This window comes from Passer domesticus, chromosome 10, assembly GCF_036417665.1.
Source record: "Passer domesticus isolate bPasDom1 chromosome 10, bPasDom1.hap1, whole genome shotgun sequence".
NCBI lineage: Eukaryota > Metazoa > Chordata > Aves > Passeriformes > Passeridae > Passer > Passer domesticus.
Genome location: NC_087483.1, coordinates 16312511 through 16334582, shown reverse-complemented (window position 1 = coordinate 16334582; position 22072 = coordinate 16312511). Strand labels below are relative to the sequence as shown.

Here is a 22072-nt window from a genome sequence, read left to right as displayed (position 1 = left end):
GGCTCAGGGTAGCGTCCCCCAGTTCCCAGCTGCCCCGCTATCTGCCTCGTTCCTCAGCATCGAGGTTGAAGGACGCCGCCTCGGCAAGGCTACCGGGGCTGCCTCGGGCTGCGGGACAATTTTTGGCCACCCTTTAAGGTGCTGGGAGCGGGCAGACATCCCCGAACCCCGAAGGGGCCCTTTCACGGGCCAAGTACGAACTCAAGCCCCGAAAATATTTTTAAGTGTTGGCGCATATTGCCTGGCAAAGTTTTGAGGTCGCAGGGAAAGATGATAGGATTGTTTGCAGGAGGAAAAGCGACAGGATTTGGCCCTTTCCTACCCTTGGGCCCCATGTGTGACTCCTCTGCAGAGAATGCCTTGCTGAGCCCCGTAGGTAGCAGTACAGGGCTTGCGAAAGCCTAAACAGACTGAGAATTTCCCTGTCAGCTTTCCATTTGCGGTGATTCCGCCAGGGACATGCCAGGTTCGTGGCGCAGCCGGGAGGATCTGATCTACCTTCTTGCAGGAGCCAGCAGGCTACGGGATATTTGCGGCTCGTGTGTATTAGGATGCGTTTCCTTAATTTGTTCAAAGGCGTTTGCAGCCTTTATAGTTCAATAAACCCCTGTTGTTTATCTTCACTCGAAATCCCCTTCACTGTCTGCCCCTTTTTTCCTAAGCAGATCCGCAGCCTTCAGTTACTCGCACAGAAAACTCTAAGCCTTCAGCCAGGCACCCCAGCTGCCGGCCGGGCTGTTTTGTCACAGGCTGCCCTGCCTTTGGCTTCAGCCTGACGGCGGGGAGCGAGGGGGGAGCTGGGGGCCGGCACCGGGCCCCGTGCGGTCCCACCGCGACTCTGCTCCCTGAGCACCATTTCGCGTGGTAGGAGCCGGCGGGAACTGCTGCCTTGTGCCGCAGAGCAGCGGCTTCTCCCTACGCGTTTTCTGAAGTTTTAATTAAAACGGGCGTACGCAGATGAGAGTATCTGTTGAGAGAAAAAGTTTGGATCTGGGACGAAAACAGCACCCTGCTCTGTGCAAAGGACAGTCGCTAATGAGCACCGCGTCCTGAGCGGCGGGGCTAGGGCTGAGCTCAGCCCGTTGGGAAGCTCATGGGGAGGGAGCTCGGAGTCAGCTCTGTCCTCCTGGTTCTGTTGAGGTCTGTACTCTCATGTGGTCTCCTCCGGCCGTAGGAACTCGGAGAACGCTTGAGCCCTTGTGAGGCAATGGTGTCCAACCTGGGCGGGTGATATTTTGCTTCTATGTCGGAGCCTGGCGGGACAGCAAGGATGCTATCTTGCTAATTTACGTAAATCGTTGTAATAAAATGGTTCGTGCCTCGGGGTACGAGTCCTCAGCCCTGCACGCTCGGCATGTCCTGCAGAGCCCCGCCGTCACTCGTTCTCACCCCGGGCGAGAGCGGGGTTGGAAGGGAAGAGCGTGTTTCCCCGGAACGCCGCGTCCCTTAGGCACATTAGGGGTGTAAAGGCAGGGGCTGGGCTGGCTCCCGCGCCGAGGGTGGCGGCTCTGTGCTGCAGCCCCTTCCCGCATTCGTTCACGCCGCAGCTCGGGCAGTGCGCGGCAGGCGGAACGCTCGTTTCCCGTGCTGGCGCCGCTCGGAGCGGCCACCTCGGGGTGAAGCGGGGGACACCGCCCGGCCTGGGGCAAGCGGCACCGGAGTGGCCTCAGGCTGCGGCGAACGAGCAGCCGCAGTTGGTGCTCGGGTGGAGGGGCTTGTTAGTTACTTCTCTCTCGGATCTAGGGAACTTTCCTTAATTGCAACGAAGGTGGCAAAACTCTTCCTTCATTTCCAGCTATAAGCTGCTAATTTGAAGGAAAAGAGCCACAGGGCACAAACGCGCTTCGGTCTGTGCTCTCTGCTCTTGACAGTTTACAAATCTAAACAGAACTATTTTAAAGAAGCCATGCAATACTGAAGAATCTCGAAGTCTGTTAAGGTGAGGTGGGTCGATGAGCTTGATATCTCACGGAGGAATTCCCTTGCGGTTAGCATTGCAGCGTGTGATTGCGGGGAAACGCAAGCCCAGGGCCAAGGGGGAAAGCCAAGATCTGGAGACGTGTATGAGGAACACGGAGAAGCGGCAGAAGGTAGTAGGGAGCCGGAGGGCAGGAGAGACCTAGCAGGACTCCGGCAGCGGCCAGCTCAGCTCCGCACCGGGCGTCCAGCCGGCCCGGCCTGCCGGTGAGCCCCGCTCCCTGCGCCTGCTCGGCCGGGGCTGGGCTGCCTCCTGGGCACCGAAATACGGTCTAATTGTTTATTACGTGCTACTCGGATCCGGCCGAGTCGCTCCCTTCCCTGTGTACATCTGGCTGTAGCGATTGCTTCTGTGCTGTCCGCAGCTACTTCTCCGTATAAACCAGCGTTAACAGCTCATTAATAAAACCACTGGGGGGAAGGATGGAAGCGCGGGTAGGTCTGCAGAGATACTGCTGTCCCGAAACCCTTTGGTCGGAGCTCGGACGACGTGAAGACGCTTTGGGTTTGGTTTTTTAAAAATTATTTTTGTTATTCCATTGGCACAGCACGAACGAGCCGCGTGGATCCCGAAGGGGCTGGAGGCAGCCGGCGGTGTTGAGGGGATGCAGAGCCAGCTCCCGCGGGGCCGAGGCGTTATGCCGCGGAGCTGGGGGACTTGCCAGGCGGCCCCAGCAGCCGCCGCTCTCCCCCTCCGGACAGCCGCCGTTTTAGGCTTGAGTTGCAGGGGGAAAGCAGCGGCTTGTGGCCGGGAAAGGACGGTGGCCGGTGCCGTGCTCCCGCCGGCACTGTCGGCTGGAGCCAGAGCTTTCCCCTCGAAGTGATGCGGGCAGAGCCGGGCTCCTCCCGCTATTGGGCTCAAGGACATTTTCGTTTCATTTCGGCTTCCCCTCGTGAACCTGCCGCCGAAAGAGGGAAAGAGGGATCGCGGTAATGCGGAGGGACGAGAACCCCTCCTACGGCGGCAGGGTTAGATGGCTCGTCCCCGACAGCGAGCGCTCGATGGCGGGGCCACCCCGCAGCGGCGGCCTGGCTCCTCGGCTGCCCAGCGCCTTTCCCGGGCCGCGAGGGGAGCGCCAATAAGGCGCGGCTGGGCAGGAGGTCGGTCCTTACGCGCTGCCCATCGCCGGTTTGCCTGGGCCGCCGCTCTGCCCGGGCCGGGCCGCGGGACGGGAGAGGGTGTCGGAGCCTCGAGGGCATATGGCGCGGCGGGCAAGGTGGCAGGGCGGAGCGGCGCTGCAAGGGCCGAGGGCGCAGCGGAGGGCGGCGGGAGGGGCCCGCTCGGCCCGCGGCAGGTGCTGCGCCGTTTCCGCGCCGCCGGGGCCGCGGGCGGGCGAGAGCAGCGGCCGCCTCGGGCTGCGCCGGCGCCAGTGCCCGCGCGATGGCGCTGTGCAAAGGCGAAGGCGCCGGGACGGGTCGGGCGGGTGGTCCCGGCCGCGGCCCGCAGGAGCATCCGCGGGCTCGGCTCCCGCCGCGATGGAGCCCGAGCCAAGCGCAGAGACCGGAGCCCTCGCCTGCGGGATCCGCTCTCCCCTCTCCTCTCTCCTCCTGACCCGGCGTGCTGGCAGTGCGGACTACAGCCGCCAACCCGAAGGGACCCAGAGCTGCCTCGCCGGTGCTGGGGGCCATCCCGCTCCCAGCCCGCCGGCCACTGTGCCCTTGTGGCAGCCCGGCTCCTCTGCGCTTGGAGGCGGTGCCCGCGGGCGGTGGGTCAGTGTCCCCGGGACCCCAGCGTGCGGCGCCGGGGAGCTCGCCTCGGCCCGGGCCACAGCGCTCAGCCCCGGCCGAGCCCCGCGGGGAGGCTGTCGTCCCGCGGGAGCCGCAGCCCCTGGGAAATACCGGGTGGAAGGGGGAGAAAGCAGCAGACAAGGAGAACGCCCGGCGGATCCTGCCTCGGGGTGAGCCACGGGGGCCGGCTCTCGGCCCGGCTCCGTAGGCCGAGAGCTGCCCGGCCCGGGGGGCGGCATCGCGGGCAGCCGAGGCCCGGGAGGTCGCGGCAGCCCCGGCTGCAGCCGCCCGCCTCTGAAGCCTGTGTGGGCACAGAGATCGCTTCCATGCGTTTTGGCTTTAAAAGCGGTAGTTAATGAAAACCAAACCTTTCCAAGGAGGTGTTTTTGTTCAAAATTTTTTGGTAATCAACGACTGAAGGGCTCCACAAACTTCAGTAACAAGGAGCGCTGGGCACGCGGAGCGCATCCACTCCTGCTCCCGTCAGAATGAGAGAGCAGAAAATTCTCGTACCGGAGTTCATGTTAGAAAAAGAAAAATAGGTTATTAATATTATTAATATTTTTAAAAAACAGTGGTTTTTAAATTGCGACATTGAAGACATGTGAGGAAAGCAATGGGAAATAATAATATTTTCTTTCTAGTGGAAATAGGGACATATGAAAATCATGCAGTTGGGGAAAAAAAGCGTTTGTAATTCGAAACAGAGAGAAAAGTCTTTTATTGGGAAAAAATATGTAAAAGAAAAATAAGCATCATACTTCATAAAATCATCATATTTCATAAATTAAGTGATGTTTACAAAACAGAAGTTACCCAACAACATTTATACGAACTCGGTTACGTTTCCCTCGGTTTCACTAACAAGCCCCTTTGCTTCCGCGTCAAAATTTTCAAATCATTACGGCTTCTGATTTCAAAGTTATTTTCTCGGAGTATTTTATGTAAACATTCAGTTTATAAATACGGACCAAACACATATTCGGTAATCGTGATATTCCAGTGAACGCGGAAATGAGAAACCAGCTGCCCGTGGAGAAAAAAACGAAAGCAAGAGAAAGGTGCAGGGGATTCATTGCAAATGAAGCAATCGCTACATATATATTTAAATGTATTTAATTGTATGCATTATTCAAATGCCCTTCTGACTAGTTTAATAATTTAGAATCGATAGTTTTCCTAAAAACTTTATAAAATATTTACACTTAATAAAATATTAATCGATTAACAAGCCAGTTGTACTCTTATAGGAGCTTTACTAAAGTCCTGTAATCGCGCTGTCGCCACACGTCTCCGCTGTTAAGGAAAGGATCACTGACAAAATGTAAATGAAGATCTTCAGACGGTGGTGTTTATAAAATACCTCATTAATGGGCTTGGATTGAGTCTCTCCATCCATCCACATCATCAGATATAATAATAGTAACGAATCAGACAGGGAAGATCCTGGCTAAACCATTGGCATTTTTTTTTCCAGAAGTACTGAAGTCCTAAATCACCAATTCTTCTAACTTTCTGGCCATTGATCCGCGGGCATTCGTAGTTCAACATCAAAGGTAAGAACAAAACATTATTCAATTATTCAATAGCTGGTAGAAAACGTTAACTTCCATGTAAGAACGTTAACTTCTATACTGCTGAGCTTTTTAAAATTGGGGGGGTGGGGGGCAAGGGACAAAAGTTAGATCGCGTTATTTAAAAAGAAAACAGAGAGTTCTCCAAACTTTGAGGCTCGTTTCTGAGAGGGAAAGCAAGAGACCTGGTTGGGGCAGCCGCCGCGCTCTCTCGTCCGCAGCCTGCGCGTTCCCGGCACCGCCGCTCGCTTCTCCGACCGCTCCCGGAGCCCCGGCCCTGGCGGCATCCCGGCCCCCCGCCCTCGGCCTTCCGCTGCTCCCCGTATCTTCTCCGGCTCCCCCCGACTTCAGCCGGCGATGGGACGCGGCTCCCACCCGGGCTTGCTGTCCCGGGGCAAGGCTGGCACCGCGTCCAGACTTCGGCGGCGGGTGCCCCTGCCCCTGCCGAGGCGGGAGAGACACGAGTGCTTCGGCCGAGGCGGGGAAAGCCGCACTTGGCACTGCTTTTCGGGGCCGGCCCGGAGGTCGGATGTGGAACGAAGGGCTGATTTCTCTTACCCTGCCCGAGATCCGCTGCTTCTCCTGGCACTATTTTCATGGGCGGCCCGGAGCTCACCGGGACACCCGAGCGCTCGGGTGGGCTGTCACTGCTGCTCGGAGGGAAGGAGGGCGCAGCGGTACCGGCGGCAGCCGATCGCCTGTGGGGACCTGACCCTCCTCCAAACCCCGAGGCAGCACTGGGACGGCTGCATGCGGGCTCGGGGCAACCACGGCTGCCCGCCCTGCTGTCCCCAGGCGCTTACGGGAAGAACGCAGATTTGTCACCAGGCCTGCCCGGTGGCCGTGATGCTCCCGCAGGTCCCCAGTATCACCGTGCCCGGACGGGGGGCTCCGCTCCCCACTAACCCCCCTTTTTTTTGACCCTCCGGCGCCACCGTAAAAGACAGAGCTCTTAAGGGAGCACGGCAGGGAGGGCGGCGCCGCGCAGGGAGCCAGCCGCGGACGGGCGGCGGGGGAGGTGGAGGAGGGGGGCGTCGGGGCACTTTGGGTGCCCACCGCCGCCGGCTCATTCCCCGCCGCCCGTCCGCCGCCCGCGCCCCTCCGCCTGAAGGGATTCCCTCGGTCCACCTTAACGTGGGTCTCGTTCCGCCGCCGGGCGGGCGGCGAGGGCTCGGCGGCGCGGGGCCGCCGGCTCATTCCCCCGCGCCCCCCGGGCCGGGCAGGGGGCGCTGCGGGTCCTCGGGGCGCCCGCGGGGCATGGCCCCGCCGGGAGACGCTCCCACGCCGCCGCCGGCCCCGGGGAGCGGCGCGGTGCACCTTGCATCAGAGAGAGAGGGGACTGCCTGCCTGCCGGGTGACCGCTCGCCGCCCTGGGACTGGTGAGGGGCTCGATCCCGCCCCGCTGCGACTTCCCGGCCGGAGCTTTGCCCGCACCACTGGCTGCACTTCGGTAGCGCTGTCATTGCTCTACCCGGAGCTCCGCTATTAAATAATTTAGCGGCGGCAGCAGTAGCGCTTCCCTGCCCGCTTGTCACCTTCTCGTGGCCCCCGCCATCAATTATTCAGGACCACCCCGGTAACTGCCTGGAGCCGGGCGCGGAGAACAGGGCGACGGCGGGGCCCTACCTGGGGCCGGTCGCTGGCTCTCGGAGGCCTGGAGGAAGCGCGACCGGCCCTCGGGGCGGCAGCCCCCACCGCACCGCGAAAAGTTACTGTGGCCTCGCCCCGGCGGAGAGAGGTTGCGGGAGGATCCCCGCCGTCGGTCGGTTCCCAGGGGGACGGGGGTGGGGGGCGGGTGGCAGGACGCGGCGAGGTCGCACGGGCTGCATCGGACCAAGCCGGGCGTGTAGACTGAATGCCGGTGGCAGCTTTGCTCCTCCTCGGTCGGCCCGGTGTCCCCCAACTCCCACTTCCCCGCCATCCGCCCCCCCGCCCTTCCCCTTCTCCCGGCTCCTCCTCCTCTCCTTCCCTCTCAGCCCTCCCCCAGCCCGACTGCCCCTGCCCTTGCGCCTTTCTGCCCTGGGGCTCTCCTGTCACCACCGCGTCGTCCTGCCACGCTTCCCCTTCCCCACCCAGCCTGCCCTCCCTACGCGCGGCACTGCGCTCCTTTTTCGCGTGCGAGATGTATTATTTATTTATTGGTCTTTAATTTCCTGCCAGGTGGGTTTCTGCCTCCCACCCGTGCGCGCAGCGGGGCCGGGGCTCGGCGGGGCGGGCCGGGCCGGGAGGAGGTGGGCTGCTGCGTGCCCGTCTGTGCCCGATTCCGAGGTAGCAGCGAGACTTGATTTTTGCGGGGGGGCGGGGAGGGGGAGGGGTGTCAAGGCGAGGAGGGGTGGCGATGTTTGGGATGCACAGCCCTGGGACGGGAACGCCGCGCAGACAGACAGGCAGACACACACACAGGCGTGCACATACACCAAACCCGAAAGCAAGGACAACCCCAAAAAGGACTCACTTTGCCTCGATGACTCAACGCAACTAATAACCGTTTCTCTGCTCTCTGTGGCGAGTCCCTCCTGCCGCTGCTGTCGTTGGCAGAGGAGGGAGCGATTGAAAGTGACACACGGGGGGCCGCCGCCGCCACTTCTCCGCGCTGCCAGGCACTCGCCGCCGCCGCGGAGCCCGGGAGAGCGGCGCTCCCTCCTCTCCTCCTCCCCCTGTTTCCCCCGGTATTGATTTTCTCCGCTGAAGGTGTGAGAAGTCGGCTCCCTCTCCCTTCTCTTCTGCGCCGCAGCCGACGGCCCCACGCCTCCCCGCCCCCTCGTCCCGACCTCTCCGCTCCGCTCCGCTCGCCACCCGGGACCCTCCGGGACGGGGCTCTACCCTTGCCGCCCCGCGGGAAACCGCCCCGGCCCCGCCGCCTCAGCACCCCCGGAGGAGGGCGAGGAAGGGGCTGGGGGTGGGGGGAAGGAGTAGAAGCGAAGAACGCGGCGTGGGAGAAGGAAACAGGAAAACTTTCCACCCTGGATTCTCTACTTCTGATCCATGGACAGAGCCCAACTCAGCCAACTTACAGACAGGCTATAAGCAGTAAGTACAGCGGCAGTTCGCGGGAGCCGCTCGCTAGAGGCTTCCTCGCCAGCAGCCGGCTACTCCGTGGCTGCACAGCTGGCCGGCGCGGGGGGGCCGTGCCAGCGGGGCCGTCTGGACTGGCAGCCTCTTCCCCGCGGCCCCCGGGGGTGGGCCGGGATTGTGGCCGGACCCGGGGCGCAGCACCTGGCTGCGGCAGGCGGCTGGGCTGCTTGCCTGCCGAGCGCGATGGGAGCCGGGGCGCAGCACTGCTTGCCCCCGCCCGCGGCAGGTTGGCGCCGGGCGGGTGAGGGGAACCGCTCGCTTCCAGCGGGGCCGGCTCCGGCGGCGGGAGCGGTGCGGCGTCGCACCCGGCCGCTACTCGCCCGGCTTCACGGAGCTGAAGCGCTCTGGAGACGCGCATCGGGGGCCCGGCCGGGTGAGCGGGGCCCGGTACTGGCCAGCGGCCACTGAAGCGCCCCTTGTTTCTCTCGCCCTAGGTCCGTGCTCCTTCTACTGCGACCTGCCAGCGGGAGCAGCGTCCCCGAGCATGGAGCGGAGGAGCGAGAGCCCCTGTCTGCGGGACAGCCCCGACAGAGGCAGCGGCAGCCCCGATGTCAAAGGGCCCCCCCCCGGGAAGGTGGCCAGGCTGGAGCAGAACGGCAGCCCCATGGGCACCCGCGGGAGGCCCAACGGCGCCGTCACCAAGCCCGTGGGAGGTAACCGTGCGGCCGCGCTCGCGGCGGCTCCGCCGCCCGGGGCGCGCAGGGCGGCGGGCCCGGGGGGAGCGTGTGGCGGGCGGGTCGGCACCGTGCGCGGAGGGCCCAGCAAGTCCGAGCGGCAGCCGGAGGGCTGCTGCCCGCTTTCCTGGGCAAGCATTTGGCTGCTCGGCACCGCTGCGGTGATGGGGATCTGCGGGAAGACTTGGACCGGGCATGCAGCGCGCAGCCCTCCGGTGTTAGAAGGCCGCCTGCCGAAAGAGGCCACCCCGGGCCGGGCAGCTCTCAAAAGGCGAGCGCTGATCCTGAGGGAGGGTACGGGGTGAGAGCGTGTCCTGCGCTCGGCGCTTTGTTGGTGCGGATTGCCCTGGGGCAGCCCGCGGGCATCCCCTGCCCGCCGCGCTCCCGCAGGGCACGGCCGCGGCCGGGCGGCGGGCCTGGGCTGCGCCTCCGGGCTGCGCGCGGGCGGGCGGGCTGCCTTCACGGATGCAGGTGACACCAGTTTAGCTGCGGTAGCACCCGCCGTCACGGCTCTAAGAATAGGGTCACCAGGGTGGGAAAAATGGTAGCGTTTATGGTTGCATTTTGGGATTTTATTTTTCTTTCGGTAAGTAGCATTTTGTAGCAATTGTTGTAAAAGAGGATAGGGCATGTGTAAGGTTCAGCTCTTTCAGCAGATATATTGAGCTTTAGTTTTGCAGTTTTCCTGCGGTTCTTTAGAATACTTAATCTTTCTTACTTTGTTATCAAGTTGCTGGTCAGTTTTGTGTTAAGAGGATATTAAGTGCATGGTTGCTTTTTCCCCCTCCTTTTGTTCCAAGCAGATAAACTTTCCAGTTACTTCTCTTAAATGCCTTCTTTTTTCCTCTTAACTCTGATGCTGTCGTGTTTGAGACAGTGCAGCCTCGTGTTAGAAAATATATATTTAAAAATCTTGAAATTAACTAGCTTTTGTGAACAGAATACTGCAGGAAAGGCCACCAATAACTTTACCTTAAAAAAACCTCTGTATTTGTGTTTTAAAATGAGCAGAGCAGTAACACATAATTGTAGTTGTTTGTACACAAGGAGTTTGTGTAACTGGCATTTCGAGAGATACATTGAAATGGTCGTCACATGACTCTCTATTACGTGAGGTTTATTTAGCGATTTTACCATTAGATGCTTGTTTTAGACCTCTTTGGCTCAATAGGCTTCCTAATTGCTGAAGTTTGCTAAGGAGCTGCAGATTTTATTTTAAAAGCGTAGGATTCATTTATATACCTAATGAAGGGTAAGAGAGCTCACTAGTTTTTTATGTTTCTATATATCTAGTTTTTAATCCTATTCTCTGTGTTCCTCCAATGTATAGAAGAAGAAACAGCTTTGCAGTGACAGATTTGTAATACTATTCCACTTAGAAATTGCTGAAGAAATAATTTGTTGAATAATTGTAAAAAGGAACTAGTTAATCATGTAAAAAGTAACGTATATAGTTTTACATGCCTTTTTCAAGACTTGAGCATTAAAGCTGCTTGATTTTTAAAGGAATGTTAGAATTAGAGCTGAAATATTTTTCCTTGGGGCATTTATAGAAATATCCTTTAACAGAACTCTTTTAAATGTTTTGGAATATATGTTTGCTTTCTAGTTGCAGCTGTATTATCCACGAGAAATTCAGCAGCTTTTATAGTTATACTGGTGGTTCAGCCTGAATCTGGCCTATTAAGCTGTGGAAGATCACTTCCACTTAAGAAAAAGACTTTGATTTCTGAAAGCAAACTTTTAAGAGCTTGAGTTTTCATTCATTACTTTTCAGCTCATGTATAAAGGTGTTGTAGACTGGAGTGTAGAAGTGTGGGGGAATAAGAAATGCAGGAGTAATTTTTTTTCTTTTTCCTTAGCTGGTGTTCTTTAAACAGTCTCAGTCTCTTTGGGTTTAGGCTGTTCATAATAAAGGTTATTCATTACTCCTTATTGATAGTGAAAGCAAGAAAAAAAAATTATTCCTTTCTGAATACTTACCTAGGTTCTATAATACTCAATACTAAATTAGTTAAGGCAGACTTTTTTTTTAATAAGATAATGGTGCTGTTTAAAATTGATTTTTTTTTTCTCCTGGAAATACTCTTGCAATAAATCAACATAACTAATTTCCAGATATTTTCCTTCTGCTCTTTTTCAAGTTTGATCTTTAAGAACCTGTTATGATCAAGTGATCTTTTCCTGAATGCAGATCACACCTGTTTCAGGTATTTTTGGAAGTCTGTGTCTTTGCAGTGATTACTGTGGTGTTAGTAATTTTTTCACTGGAGTTGTGAAATGCATCGGTAGACATTTGTGGATGGGCTTACTTTAAATTTACTGGTAAATTAGTATAAAAATTATTTGAAGTAAATACTGATAGGGACTCTCCTACTATTGTGCCTAGAATCTGACAAAAAGGAAACTATTGAAAGTCATAGTGAAGTGACATGCAAGGCTTCAGTTGCCAGCATTTGTGTTTATTCTTATTTCTTGGGCTTTAACAAGTGCTAATACTTACTGAATGTGAATTGTATTTAGGACAAAAATGGAAATACTCTACCGAAAACTAGAGACCATTTAAGTTTTTTTTGTTTTATTTTTAATTCCATAATGTGTACATAAAGATTTTGAAAGCAATGCCAAATGTTAGCAATTCTTTTTCTCATCTCATTTTGGGCCTTAGATATGTAAATTCTGAAATTCCTTCCTATTCGTCAAGTGGCTTTTTGTTGTAATAATATCAGTTTCTGAAGTTAACTCGTGAGAGCAGAGCAATAAGCTCTCAACTATCTGCAGCTATGATGAGTGTGATGACCTTTGGTAACCAGTTTTATAATCGTACTGTTTGCTGCAATTATTTTTCTAGTGACTTCCCTGAGAAATAGAGAAATATAATGCTATCGGTGTTTCTAGCTTTCTCTCTAGTTTTGTGAGTGAAAAAGTGTTTTAAAATTAGCTTATGTAATGCAGACAGAAAATCAATTGTTCTCATGAGAAATTTTGCGCTATGACTTTCCTGTTTTTTTATTCCTAACGTGAATGTCCTTAATTCAGAGGGCCATTACAGCAGCTGTAATAATCTAGTGAAGGTCACTAAAAAGATAAACGAGGTCTTAAAGGTTGTGTTTAATAGGGGATTAAAAAGTTTTGGTACTGTTTACAATGTTGTTAGCGCCAGTCCAATGTATTAGAGTCCAGTTTTGGTTTGCCTGACTAACCCAGTGCTTCTGAAATATTTCAACTGTTATCTGACCAGTCTGTTTTAAAACCTGTATGTAATAAAACACAAGTGCTCAGATTTTAAGGAGAGTAAGGTTCCTTGGAAAAAAAGACTAATATCGCTTTAAAAAACATATGAAGCCTGGGAGAGAGTTTAGAGCAAGCAAGAGCACTATGGTGTTGACAGCTTTATATCCCTGTTGGGTAACATTCACTTACTAGAATTGGCGTCTCCTCTCAGTTAGTAATTCACTCCATAAGGATTAAAAAAAAGAGGGATGATTAATGACTAGGAAATTTATATTTACAGAATTGTTGATTGCAGTTTGTGAACCTGTTTGTGTAAGAGTGGATGTGCATATATATGTGTGTGTTGATTTGAAGAGCGTAGAAAATAAGCGTCAAAAGCTTCTGAAAGCAGCTTAAAATGCTAGGATGCCGAATGAGCTGTTCTGAAGTTTGATTTTGTTGAAAAAGAAGCATAGAATCAAATGATATCTAAGGGAACAAGTTCAAATTTAAAACAGGAAATGATGGCAAAATAATTTTTGTTTAGATTAGTTTGATGCAGTCTGATATGTTCATATTAATTTAACTGTTAAAAACCGTGATTCAATTTACAAAATACTAATGGAAGGAAAAGCTTTCGGGGAATTCAAACCAAAGTGTATGATCAGGATGTTAATCAGTAGCTGTAGTTACGGAGCTTGTATGAAGTCAGATGTAACAGAAATGTGGATGCAGTGACTCTTCGAAGTGCTGCTGCTGATTGCTGTGAGCCCCCTAAAGTTCAGTGCATTGTGGTCATGTCTGCTTAAGTGTAGTTAGAAATCAGTTTTAATATACCTCTGGGGTGACAGAAACACAGGCTGATGGTTAAAGAGCTGTTTGTCCAAGTCCATTCTACATATTTTTGTAAAAATATGGTAGGGTTTGTACTACCTTTTATGTTTTTACAAGGATTTAAAGCGCTTGACTGGAGCAAAAATTCACTTTTATGCAGATGGAAGAATACAGCCTGATCAAATTTGCTCCTCTGTTCTAAGTGGTTAGTTAACATGGCGTCCTGAGAGCAGTAAGGAAGTGTGTTTCACTTGTCCTTAGGAATTGAGCAAAGCGAAAGATTAAGTTTTAGATTCCCACATTAGATGAAGAATACCTCTCTGCTGCCTGAAAGAAATATGGAGCTGTTGGAAAGAATTAAGCGCACTGAAATACACAAGCGTGAAAGCCGCAAATCCTTGTTAGTTTCAGGAACCAGCGTAGATGTGTTTTTATGTTTTATGTTTATATTTTATATTTTGTCTGTGGCTGCATAGTTGGAAAATGTTGCATTTAATTTTATATGATTCAGTAGGGATTTGGAAGAAATGTAAAATCCTGCATTTTACGTGTTTCTGATGTATAATGAGGGAGAAACCTGTAACAGGAACAGTAAGAAAAGCAAGACAGTTTTTTTTGGGACTGATTGTTAAAAACGAGTTTCTGGAATTTTTGCTGATTTTCACCCCTTTCTCCCTTTTCCAATAAGGCTATATCATGTAAATAGAACAAACAGAGCAGTCATTCCTGAAGGGTCATGCAGTGTATCAGCCATATTTTTGCTGAGGTAGAAAAATAGTCTTTCTTTATGTGTTTTCAGTACTTGGTCTGTTATTAAAATAAAGACACAGTTGGTTGAAGTGCGTGTACAATTGAACATATGCATTAAACAGAATATAGGGTATCCACCCATTCAATGACCTAGACATAATTTGATGTTTAGGGTAATTTTGGAACCCTTAAGTTGCATCTGCAGAAAGACACCAACAATTTTGAATTCAAGATTTAAGATTAGTGGTAGTAAGATTTTTTTTCTTTCCCCTGCAACAGTTCCTAAGTGTTTCAAGTCATCTCCCTGTTTCTTTTCCACACCCATGGCCATGTTAGTTAACTGCATGCTGTTATTCTTATCATAAACCAAAGGAAAGAGAAAGCAACCAACATAATTGAAATAAGCTATATTAATTCTCTCTTTACTCTTCCCTTTTTAAGTTGGATCCTGCCTTTTCTTGAGCTCACTGGGATGGAGCATAGTATATTTATTGTCAATTATTTATAGGGCAATTCTTAGACAAACTCACCTTAACAGAAGGTTTCAGTGACTCCCCAGAGCTGCTTTTTGTGCCTAAAGAAGATGGCAAAATCATATTAAAAACTATAAAGATGCCAATGAGGTAACGTATTTTCAAGAAATTAAATAGTGACTTATTTTCCACGCCGAATTTAGATGAAGAGTTCGGACATCAAAGCAAGCCCAACAAGCAGTATTAACCTTTTAGTGTTATAAATAAACACTTAGAAGTGAAGTTTGAGGATTCCTTTCCCAAATATCTAATTTTGTGGATTCATTATATTCTATTTAAATACAATTCCGATGCTGAAAATTTTATCTTTATTTAAAAATAGAAAAAACCTGGCATAATATAACTGTAATCAAGTCATCATTTCAATAGACAGCTATGTCATATTGAAACTTTCTAGTTTGTAGCACAGACTTTCAGATGGTATCACTTACTTTAGGATTCCTTTAAAATTATTTGAGTATAGTATTCTTCATGGAGAAGCTAGCCTGAATATTTATTTTTGCAGTTACTTTCTATTATTGATGTTTTCTTTAGAGCTGTCTGTGTGGAATGGGGAGCAAAAGGGCCACAGCGGTGGTCTGGAGCTTAAGTAAAATACTTGAACCAGTAAGATTTTTGTCACTCGCATTGACACAGAACATGGTAATACAACATGACAACTATGGTGCTGTGAAATGGAGAGTTTTATTGCAGTCATGTATTTATAGTCACCAAACATCTGTGTGACCTGTTTAGGAAAATTCTTATTTTTGTGATTGAGCAGTCCTCAACCTGCTTTTAAATCTTATTTTTAAACTTTTCAAAATAGCTGAAAATCTGTAAAACTTGGGAAGATTTTCTTTTGAGTCCCAAATTGCAAGGCATAGCTAAGTTAGGCCTTTAATTACTGCCCCTCATAATTTAGTTAAATTAGTAACTACTGCTGTGTTTTTCAGATTAAAGGCTCAGTTTTTCAAGGTATAAAGTATTACCAAGTCCCTTTGAATTGATAGTACGGGGGTTTGTTGGAGATAACCTGTGCCTGATTCATACTCTGTAACTACCAAAGGAGCGTGCTGTCCTTTTGAAGCTCGCAGTGGCTTTGAAACCAGCCCGCTGTGTTGAACAAGGAGCCAGAGCCCTTTCTAGCTCTGAAAAAATCGCCGTGTGGTAATTGGTTCCTACTGTACCAAATGTCCGGGGTCAGCTGCATCAGTCCCCACGGTGGCATGTGTCACTAATGCAGATGTAAGAAATAGTCACAGCAGACAAAAGGCAGCTGAGTATTTGAGGGCTTTTGAGAAATGTTTTCTAGCCTCTAGCGATACTAAAAAAAATTGCCCTCCAAGAAGCTTTGTACTTGTTGCAGAATGCTCATCAGCAGCGTCTCTGCTGCAGGGCTACAGACAAATGAGTTTACATTGATTAGTGCTATGAAAGACAGAAAATACTCTGCCATTTCATTTGGGGGCAGTTGTTAGCCCACCTAGTTGAGGTTCTCATGACCATTCCCAAGTGTTGACTGCTTTCATGTGTGATATGCTTTAATGTGTTATATGTCCATATTGCCACTATTAGGGATTTTTTTTTTTTATCCAGAGTCCCTGCGCTTTGTATGAAAGTATGTACTGCATCTATCGAGTATATTTTGTCCCAGTCTTCATTTACATTGATTTGAATATTGGTAAAGGAAAAAATATAAAATATTTCCAGTGTTATTTCTTCTATTTCAAGGAACTTCAGAAAAACCATAAAGCAGTGTTTTTAGTTGTTTGGTTTTTTTAATTTTTAAATCTATTTGCTAGCTTAGTGAGTGTCCCCTGAAGATTTACAAATATACAAGATTTTGGCATTTGTCTATTAGCAGTTTAGGGCTGCTGACATTTAAAAATTCTTACAAAAGATGTTTGAAAGGTTTTGTTTGTTTGTTTTATTGGTTGGTTAGTGCTATGTTTTGCTTTGGGTTTTTTAAGTGTAATTCTTACTCTGATTTTTAAAGGTGTGAATGTCAATGTTGCTAGTATCTGAGGACTTATGTAAAACCTTCTTCCAGGAGGCACTTCTACTTAGAATAAAACTACGCAGATAATTTACATATTGTTTCAAAAATGAAGTGTGAGCCCTGCATCGATGTTATGGTAAACTGGACGCTAGGGCAGGAATGCTGCATATGAACTCAAGATATATTTTCAATTTCTTGTCAAATGCTGAATGATTATTGGTGTTTCATGCAGTGATGTTTGTAAAAAGAAGATTGTCATTATTTGTAGAAGCTGTATGAAGGGAACGGAAAGAACATGAAGAAAAAGGACAGGTAGCTCTAGATAAGAGTCTAAGCATATGACTTGTTTTCTAAATGGAAAATTATCTGGCTAATTATCTGGCTAGAAATGTTTAGTCATTGTGCTCTAACTGATGTCCTTGTATCAGATGGACATGCAATATTAAATAATTTAAGCACAACTGTACCTTGTTAGTAGAAATGTGAACAAGGTAAAGAAGGTCAGAAAAATCTTAATACCTGTCAGACACTATTTTATATGAAGCTGCAGCATCTCTTGAGATAATATTTACCCTCTGCTTTTTCAGAATGCAGTAGAAATATCTTCCACTTAAACAAGCTCCCTTGTTTGTTCCCCAAAGACACACAGTGAGATGAAAAGATGCACTATTGACAGCAGATCTTTTCAAAGGTACTAAACCTGGCATGAAATGTCGGGAGGGGAGTTTCTTATATCAAAAGCATGATTTGTATGGCTGCATGCAGCCACAAGGTTACTTTGTCTCTCTCTCAGCTGTTCCATTTTATTTGAAATGTTGAGAAGGGGCTGGATTAGTCTGTCTTTACTTGGGTATCGCCAACACTTCACTCTTGAGAAGTTGCTGACTTTTGTCAGCATTTGGACGGAAGCTTCAGATAAGTGAGGAAACTTACAAAGAAGTATTTACCATCTTGGTAATCTAAACTCACGGAGAATGTTTTGCCATAAATTTAACTGACAGGCGTATATTGGAAATGAAGCATGTTATTTTCAAAACTATAACCAGCCTATTTTTTTGAGAGTAATATAAATTCATATTTTGAGCATATTTTGGTTTATGTGCATTTCCATTATTTATATATTAAAATTAGATGTGCACAATTTCCAGCCTTATTATTTTGAATGGTTATTAAGAAGTGTAGTTATAAATTATGAGTTATACAGTACTTCAGAGTTAAAGGTGATTTTCATAATGTCTTTTCACAACTTACAAATAACTTCTTTGCCATAATACAAACATGTTAGCGGAGCAACATGATAGATGTCTCTTTAAGTGTCGTAGTAAAAGAAAATGACTTGTATTCTGAGGCTGTGGATAGTTTATGTTGTTTTGGACCCATTTCCCAAGCAGTGATCGAAAACAGATTACAATAACAATTATACAGTCAGAAGATGCAATATCCATTTCTGTTTTAATTGAGTGAAAGAATAATAAAAACATCATTAAGAAAAATGAGGTGGACCTGTCATACATGGTACCAATTTTTAGACTTAGAGAAAATGCAGAGTAACAGAAGTGTGAGGGTGAGGTTTTTTTTTAATTTTCCTTTTTTTTTTTTTTAAGTTTGTTTCTCAAGATAGAAATCTGGATAGTAGACTTGATATGAGTTCCTGTGAGCAAGTATGCAGTAAGTAGGTGTATTGCTTGAGAGTAATGCTCAAGTTAGGCATTATCTGAGTGTCTGGGCCTGGCATAATAATTAATGTATTGAGCCTTTGTGATGACATTAATATGATCACAGTGTCGTATTTACCTGCCAGCTACATGAGCTTTGAGAATGCCATGGACGGGTAGAAGGTAGTAAAAATGACTTGCTTCTCTTTCAAAATGAAAAGCTCTGCTACTTTATGTAGGGGGAGTATTTTGTTTTTTTGTGCCTTCCTCCAGTCTGTGGACATGAATGCAAATAGGAGTACTTGGTCTCTTAAGCCATTGCTGCCCGGGATGGACTCTCCTGTGGCCCTTCAGCTTCCTCGCCATCTCAGGGTTCAGATTAAAACCCAAAAGGCAGAAAAGGCCTGTGCCGAGGGGCCGTGCATCTGTGTGCCTCTTGCAAAGGAACCAAACTGTAGTTGAAGACCTGAGGTTGAGGGATCCTGGTTCTCCATTTTCCCTGACTCCTAGAGCTGTAAGCAGAAGTGTCCTTTCTGCTGTACCATACATGGGGAGAGCCTTGCTACAGTAGCCTTGGCTCTAGTCCTGTATCATACAGCTTTATAAATCAACATTTGGAATGGCATCTGAAAGTGAAGTGGGAGCCAGTTCGGCCTTTGGAACACAGATGTAATCTGCTTTCTTTGGCTAACACCTCTCAGTGAGCACATGCATTTGCACTAGCAGAAGTATCTAATTCTTTGGTGTAGTTCTGTGTACATAATAATGTAGCAATTCATCTTGCTGAGCCCCAGAAGCATTGCTGACTCATCACAAGTGAATCCACACACAGAACGTCAGACTATAGGTAGGTCTTTTCTACCCTTGCCCCAAAATATTCCTAGCTGGATGAAGTGTACTGTGCATATCTGAGAAAGAGAATGTATCTAACTTTTGTTCCTTGACCTCATGACTTGTTTGATAAAGATCTGATAGTGATTAAATCCATTAGATGCATGTGACCTGCTGGCAGATAAATGTAAATAATTCCTAAAGGACTAATGTTCAAACTGATAGCTGTTGAATGTGTGATCTTATGTTTGTAGAGTGGTTCCCCCACAACTCTGTGGTAAGATAGTACAAGAGAAGGCTGCTCAGAAGTTGCCCTCTGTCCACAAGGGTGTGAAAGACTGGAGTTGGAAGTCAAGGCCAAGCCCCAGAGGCCAGTTGCTGACCCATAATGGGCTGTAGGTGCAGACTGTCTGAAGACTCTGTAGTGACTGGTGAAAAGGGAGGCAGAGGGGGAAGCTGGCTGCCTTCTGGAGGACAGAATGGCTTCTGCATTTTCTCATTTGTGATTCTCTCCTTCACTTATTTTCCCGCTGAAGATTTGATGAAGATTTCTGTGGTCTTCTTCTACCAGAAAAATACCATCTAGTAATGATATTGCTGTAGCAACAGCCTTACCCTTGGTGAAGGTGAAGCAGGATGAAGAGCTTCATCCATTACCGTTGAGTTTGACACCATTTATTCAGAGAGAGTTTAATGTGGCTCGTCCTCTTGCATGTGTACTTGTAACTTTTGCCCATAGCCACTTCTGCCATATCTGTTGATACTGTCACTTAGAAATTAGGTTTTCTAGTGCTGCCAGTATCTATAAGATACGAGGAAGGAGGCAGTGGTTACAGAGGTTGCAGATAATTCAGTCTGTCTCACTGTTGGAGCGTGCAAGTGGGTTCGAAGGCAGAGATGTAGGCTGGCAGATATTTATCTTGTAACACGGGGAAGGGGTGATGAGATTTCTTCTTTTGCTTGCCAGGGAGTGGTTCACAGAGGAATGGACACGATGGAGAAAAGAACTTGCTGGTGGGTCCCAGTGGAGACCCCAAAATAGGCCCGAGTGTGGTCTACAGCACTTCTCCAGAAATAAAACCTCAAACCAGCTATGAAGGCTTTTCTGTTGCATTCCAGGGGACTTATCCTGGTACCAGGAGACTAGTTAATAGAACCTTCATTAAAATGCTTTTGCTAGAAGATGTTTTTTTGCTTCAAAAATTACATAATATGGTGGCATCTGCTAGCACCACTGAATTTAAGGGCTTATTAGTGGTTCCAGTTTTCAGGGTTTAAAAATGTTGGTCATTAAAAATAATTTTGGGTGGAACTTGGCATAGAGAGTCTTAACCCCTTAGGCAAGTTCTGTTACGTTTTCGAGAGAAAAGAAACAGAAAGCAGTTCCCCAAACTAAAAACCCCTTACAAACTCTATACTTGTTTTTAAGTTAAAGGAACCAAAACCTAAAACTTACAGGAAATTAATGGCTTAAGATGATTTTTTAACAAAAAGTTATCTGATTTTTGAAGTGTTCATTCCACTGATTTTGACTGAAAGGAGTATATTTTCCATTTAATTAATATTACAAAGTATGGCTGTGGTGTATTTTTTCTTCTTTTGTAACTGGGAAACAAGTTGAAACAGCTGAGCTCTTTTATTTAGAAAAAATGTAGCCGTAGTGTCTTCACCTTTCTCCTTTCAATGGGAATAGTTGGACTTAATTATTTTAAGTGTTCTTTTCCAACCTAACTGATTCTATGATTCTGTTCCATGGATTGGAAGGCTGGTGTGTGATTCTGGTGGGCAGCATGGTGCTGGTACTCCCCAGGATTCCTGCATGTCGGGGGTGCTGCTGCACACTGGGGCTGAGCTTGCTGCTGGAGGAGCCTAGACAGCTGTTTGTGCTGCCTTCTCACTCGGGCTCCTTCAGAGCAGTATTTTGAGCTCTGGGTTATCATTGCTTTCCGTTTTGCTTGTTTAATTGAAAAGGTGGAAGTGCTTTATTCTCCTGTTTAAGTGCTCTTGCCTCCTGGCTGCCCTGGGCTGTCAGGGGCTAGCAGGGTGGCACAAAGCCCCAGCGGGGCTGCTCCTGTTCCCACTTTGTGAACTCAACAGGTGTGGCACATTCAAACTTGGGCTTGAGTTACTGCAGCTGGTTTAGCAAAGCGGATTTCTAACCAGAAACAGCTGATTCAGTTTGACTGAGAAAAGGTCTCATCTCCTGCGAGCAGCACTTCTGTCCCAGATCTGCCGCAGGAGAGGCTGTGCCAGAGGTAAATGCTTGATGTTTTTCTATTTCTCATTTCTTGTTTGTCACAGCACATAGTCTAAATGTGGCTTTTCTTTTTTACCATTTTTTTAGAAATTCAAGCATTATCGCATCAAGTTTTGAGTTTCATAATATGTTTCTGTGGTGGGATAGTGGCCTGAAATACTTTGTGTTAAACAGCAAGGCTGTTATTTCAGCTAGGAGAAGGATTCTTTTGGTAGTTAAGCTGTAAGAAGCAAAGGACATCTGCAGAGACGGTAGTGACTTATTTATAAGACTTCCTGAGATCTGGGATAGCTGCGATGCCTGGGAGACTGAAGCCACAGAAAGCACTGGAAGCTGAAGAAAGATGTAAATAATACCTTGTGGTTTGCATTCGCCATTGGCTAAAATATAAAATGTAGAAATGCATTTCCTGCCTACAGATTTATTGAATATGTAAAGCCAGAAAAAATAGCCGAGGAGGAGTAGAAAGATATTGTCCTTAGTTTTACTTCCTCTGGCCCTCCTAAGAAGAAAAATTGTACAATGTAATGTTATTTAACATGATTTTGTTTCTTTGGCAAACACTGTATTAAAATCATCTGTGGACTGAGCTCTTCTTTAGTAAATTGCATCCTGGAACAAATTATTTGCAGCGGGCTTATAAACCCATGAAGAGTAGGAGTTTAACAGCATCACATTACTGCTTATATGCAAAATCAGATATCTTGCATTTTGTCTAGAACACACTGGAGAGCAGAGGATTAGCAGAAAGTAGGGTGCTTGGTTTTAAACAAAACCTTTTGCTGTAATGAGGTGCTTGATGCCGCGTAGGATTGTACAGTCGCAAAGGTCTTGGTACAGTCTCCTGTATTTGACACAGTGGTTTCCCGCTGGCCGCCCGTCAGTGTGTGCACACAGCTTTCTTCACATGGTTCCGAGTGGTTAGTGACAAACAACTGCAAAGTCATTCCTTCAGTCCCTATTAAAAAAGATTTACAGTGAAAGAATTCT

General features: G+C 48.4%; 2 protein-coding genes across 7 annotated transcripts in view; one reads left to right on the top strand and one right to left on the bottom strand.

Annotated features, from left to right (window-relative positions):
* Window positions 1-4409: 4409 nt before the first annotated feature.
* Window positions 4410-6677, bottom strand: LOC135308704 (RNA-binding protein MEX3D-like). Its single transcript, XM_064433995.1, has 2 exons — window positions 5838-6677; window positions 4410-5720 (listed from the first exon to the last, which is right to left on the bottom strand). The coding sequence occupies exon 1, from the start codon at window positions 6474-6476 to the stop codon at window positions 5892-5894; it is 585 nt and encodes a 194-aa protein (XP_064290065.1). The 5' UTR covers window positions 6477-6677; the 3' UTR covers window positions 4410-5720; window positions 5838-5891.
* SATB2 (SATB homeobox 2) overlaps window positions 4446-22072 on the top strand; it is a 131743-nt gene continuing 114116 nt past the window's right edge. Inside the window, exons 1-2 of one of the 6 annotated variants that reach the window (XM_064433990.1) lie at window positions 4446-5261; window positions 8789-9007. In XM_064433990.1, coding sequence (XP_064290060.1) covers window positions 8839-9007 — 169 coding nt within the window. In that variant the 5' untranslated portion in view covers window positions 4446-5261; window positions 8789-8838. Of the gene's footprint in view, window positions 5262-7876; window positions 8310-8788; window positions 9008-9217; window positions 9300-9488; window positions 9615-18167; window positions 18178-21015; window positions 21081-22072 lie in introns of those variants that run through there. The other 5 variants (XM_064433989.1, XM_064433993.1, XM_064433992.1 and 2 more) reach the window with 5 other exon arrangements.

What these genes read in the sequence shown, in the direction of transcription:
- LOC135308704 (XM_064433995.1), bottom strand. Translation starts at nt 6,476, where the DNA reads ATGAGCCGGCGGCCCCGCGCCGCCGAGCCCTCGCCGCCCGCCCGGCGG.